This window comes from Arachis duranensis, chromosome 8, assembly GCF_000817695.3.
Source record: "Arachis duranensis cultivar V14167 chromosome 8, aradu.V14167.gnm2.J7QH, whole genome shotgun sequence".
Lineage (NCBI taxonomy): Eukaryota > Viridiplantae > Streptophyta > Magnoliopsida > Fabales > Fabaceae > Arachis > Arachis duranensis.
In genome coordinates, this window is record NC_029779.3 from 27,876,085 (window position 1) to 27,879,196 (window position 3,112).

A 3,112-nucleotide genomic window follows, 5' to 3' on the forward strand; every position below is an offset into this window, starting at 1 on the left:
ATATCTCAATGTAACTAGAACAAATGTTTTCCTCAAATTTTTATTAAATTATTATGTGAGTGTAATTAGCTTCATGTACTAATCGCTCGTCTAATTAAATTGAAAGAAATTGAATAATCATTTGAATGAGAAAGACAATTAATTATAGTTATTGATTTAATATACAATTAGACCAGATGAGAGTGGTGATTTATTTTTAAAAATTTTTATTGCACTCAAGTTATACGCATGTATCCATAACGATGTCATATAAATATTTTGTACTATTTTTATATTAAAAGAGTTTAATTATTATATATTCATCTGAAAAAAAAATTATACTATTATTTAATAATAAATTTATATTTGTGTGATTTAAAAAATAATCATTTTCACATAATAATAATTTAAAATTTACACAAATTTCAATTATATTGGCAAAATTAAAATAACTAATCATCATCTAAATAAATAAATTTGAATGAATAACAAGCCACATGATTTACTCGCCATCAGAAGAATATAGGAGTGTGAGATGTGTGATTATAGTAACACAATCTTTTCTTTTATTTTTTCTATAGATATTTATTGATATTGTTCGTCCCAACAAAAAATAAATCTAAACTTGAATGTACAAGAATTTTGAACATAAAATAATTATTCATATAAAAATATCTGTAAATACATAATTATTATAGTTAAAAATTATTAAATAATTTAACATATTTAACTAAATTATTTAATATCATACATATATATTTACCTCTTAATTATTATTTTACATCAAAATATCTTTGTAGAATTTGCCAGCAAAATAAGACCTGATGAACATGCATGTGTCAAGTACATGAATAATATAATGGTGATATGTAACTATTTAATAATTAATAATTAATTAAGAAGCAGCCCTACAAGGTGTTCCTTTTCTTTTCCTTGAATTTGCATTGGATGGCGTAGGAACAGCAGTGGTGGGCAGCTGAGCAGACTGTGATAGCATGGTTCTTGAAACTCCTTCAATGGGGATGCTTTCCTTCTCACTCGTCTTTGTCCACACAAGCTAGTCACAAAATGAGATATATATAACACACCAATATTAATATATAAATAAAAAAAGTGTAAAGAGATATTATATTTAATTATGTTGTAATGCATAATTGTATCTATGTATTAGTTAGTTGAGAGTTTTATAATTAGTTAGATGTTGTAACATACAACAGTTAAGTGACAACTAGTTTTATATCATCACTAGTTATTTTAGAGTATAAATTAGATATAAAAGGGGCTAATGTGGCATGTGTAAATACTCTTTTGTTTTTTTTTCGACTAAATACTTTTACATAAAGAATATAATTTAATTTTTAGACAGGCTTTAAACAATTTAAAGAATTCAAATATTCAACAATATTGGAATAAATAAAAGAAACTTGTCAAACATCATATTTAATTTTAATCCAAAATCTAGTTAAAAATGATAAATCTATGAATAAGTTATTTAAATTATATGCGCTCTTTATTTTATTCATTTCTATTCATCAAGATAAATAATACTTATCACATCAAATCAATATCAATTACTACACCTAACTGTTTGATCCATAATATTAGTTATAAAACTTTTATATGTATTATCACAACATACAACTTAGCCCAATTTTAAATAATATATAAATATAATGAACAAGAAAAAGCCGTAATAACCTGCTTCTTATATTGCACTACACATATAATGACAATAATGGTTTAATTAGCCTCATGTTCTAGAAATTCGTTAGAAAATTAAATTTTTAAATAATAAATAATAAAAAAATTGGATAAGCAAATATTGAAAAAGAAAAATAAATATTTTCAAAAACAAAAAATACACAAATGAGATGTGAAAAACTAAATTGATGAATTGAATAAGCGAAGTATATCCAAACCTTGCATTCCAAAGAACAGAAAACAAAAGGCTCCACTAGATTCCTTGTGCATATGACACAGTTAGTGTTGTTTTTATTAACATTAACTCTATCACTAATTACGCTCTTATTATTTGGATTAATAGGCCTTGTAATCAGGAAAAAGACCTGGTAACCATTGATTCTATATGTCTGAATCCCAGTTATGTTCAAAGCATTTTCAATCTCTTTCACTCTCACAACATCATGATAAGATGATCTCCTTATCTGCATTACAAATATATATACCACTTATTAATGAATTATATATATAATAACATGAAATGAATAATTCATTTATAGACCTGAACAACTCGGTGTTTTTCATGAGAATATGCTATGCAATGTGCGCAATATGCTTCATTGTTGCAATCGAGACAGAACATTTTGCATTCATTCCTAGATTGTTTCTTGTGCACATTGCACAGAGAGAAGAATCTTGTCGACAATAGATTCTCAAGCCATGATGGCACCTGAAACACATAATTAAACTACTTATAAGACAAATTGAAAATAATAATGTGAATAAATTAAAATTAATTAGAGGGACAATGAATAATTAAAGCATGGCATTACTACCATTGCCGAGGTTGATTTCATTATCGAACCTACAAAGGAGATAAGAGAGAGATAATATGAGAAGAACTAGAATGATATAGAGACTAGCAAATTCAGTGATAGTAAACATAAAGCAAGTATATATATATAGAGAGAGAGAGGGAATAAGAGAAGAGAAGGGTTAACTTTGTGATCAAATTAAAAACTAACATGGAAAAATATATCAGACAAGGGTAATCGTGGCGGTTCAGATGAGAGGATGTTAGGATGGGTTAGATGAGTTTTGAAAGATGACGTGAGAGAGTTGGGGTGACGCAGGTGAATATATAGAAGATAATAAATTGTGAAAAAGGGTTTACATGGAATGTAATAATGACAATATTTCTCATAAATCATATATAATTTCAACAATTTTGCTTAAGAAATTAATGTGATGCATATTTCGACTATTAAAGTGTCAGAATACACTACACTAGACATCTGATGACTCATTAATTAATGGAAAAAAAATTCAATAGTTTTAAATTATATTAAACATTAATTGAAAAACATTATTTTTTATCTATTAATTTTATTTTTTATTGTTCATATAATAAAATTTATTATTTTTTTATAATATTTTTTATGTTTTCTCATTT

The 3,112-nt window shown here is 25.4% G+C and overlaps 1 protein-coding gene across 1 annotated transcript; it reads right to left on the minus strand.

Moving 5' to 3' along the window:
- Positions 1-874: 874 nt before the first annotated feature.
- LOC107461806 (protein RGF1 INDUCIBLE TRANSCRIPTION FACTOR 1-like) lies at positions 875-2,516 on the minus strand. Its single transcript, XM_016080359.1, has 4 exons — positions 2,496-2,516; positions 2,222-2,389; positions 2,001-2,144; positions 875-1,036 (listed from the first exon to the last, which is right to left on the minus strand). Exons 1-4 carry the CDS (start codon positions 2,514-2,516, stop codon positions 875-877), a joined length of 495 nt encoding a protein of 164 aa, XP_015935845.1.
- Positions 2,517-3,112: the final 596 nt, after the last annotated feature.

Bases quoted from the DNA above. Each gene is read 5' to 3' on its own strand.
- LOC107461806 (XM_016080359.1), bottom strand. From the start codon at position 2,516: ATGAAATCAACCTCGGCAATG. The intron at 2,390-2,495 runs GTAGTAATGCCA...TATGTGTTTCAG, and splicing joins TGAAATCAACCTCGGCAATG to GTGCCATCATGGCTTGAGAA. The intron at 1,037-2,000 runs GTAATTAGTGAT...TTTTGTGACTAG, and splicing joins TTAATCCAAATAATAAGAGC to CTTGTGTGGACAAAGACGAG.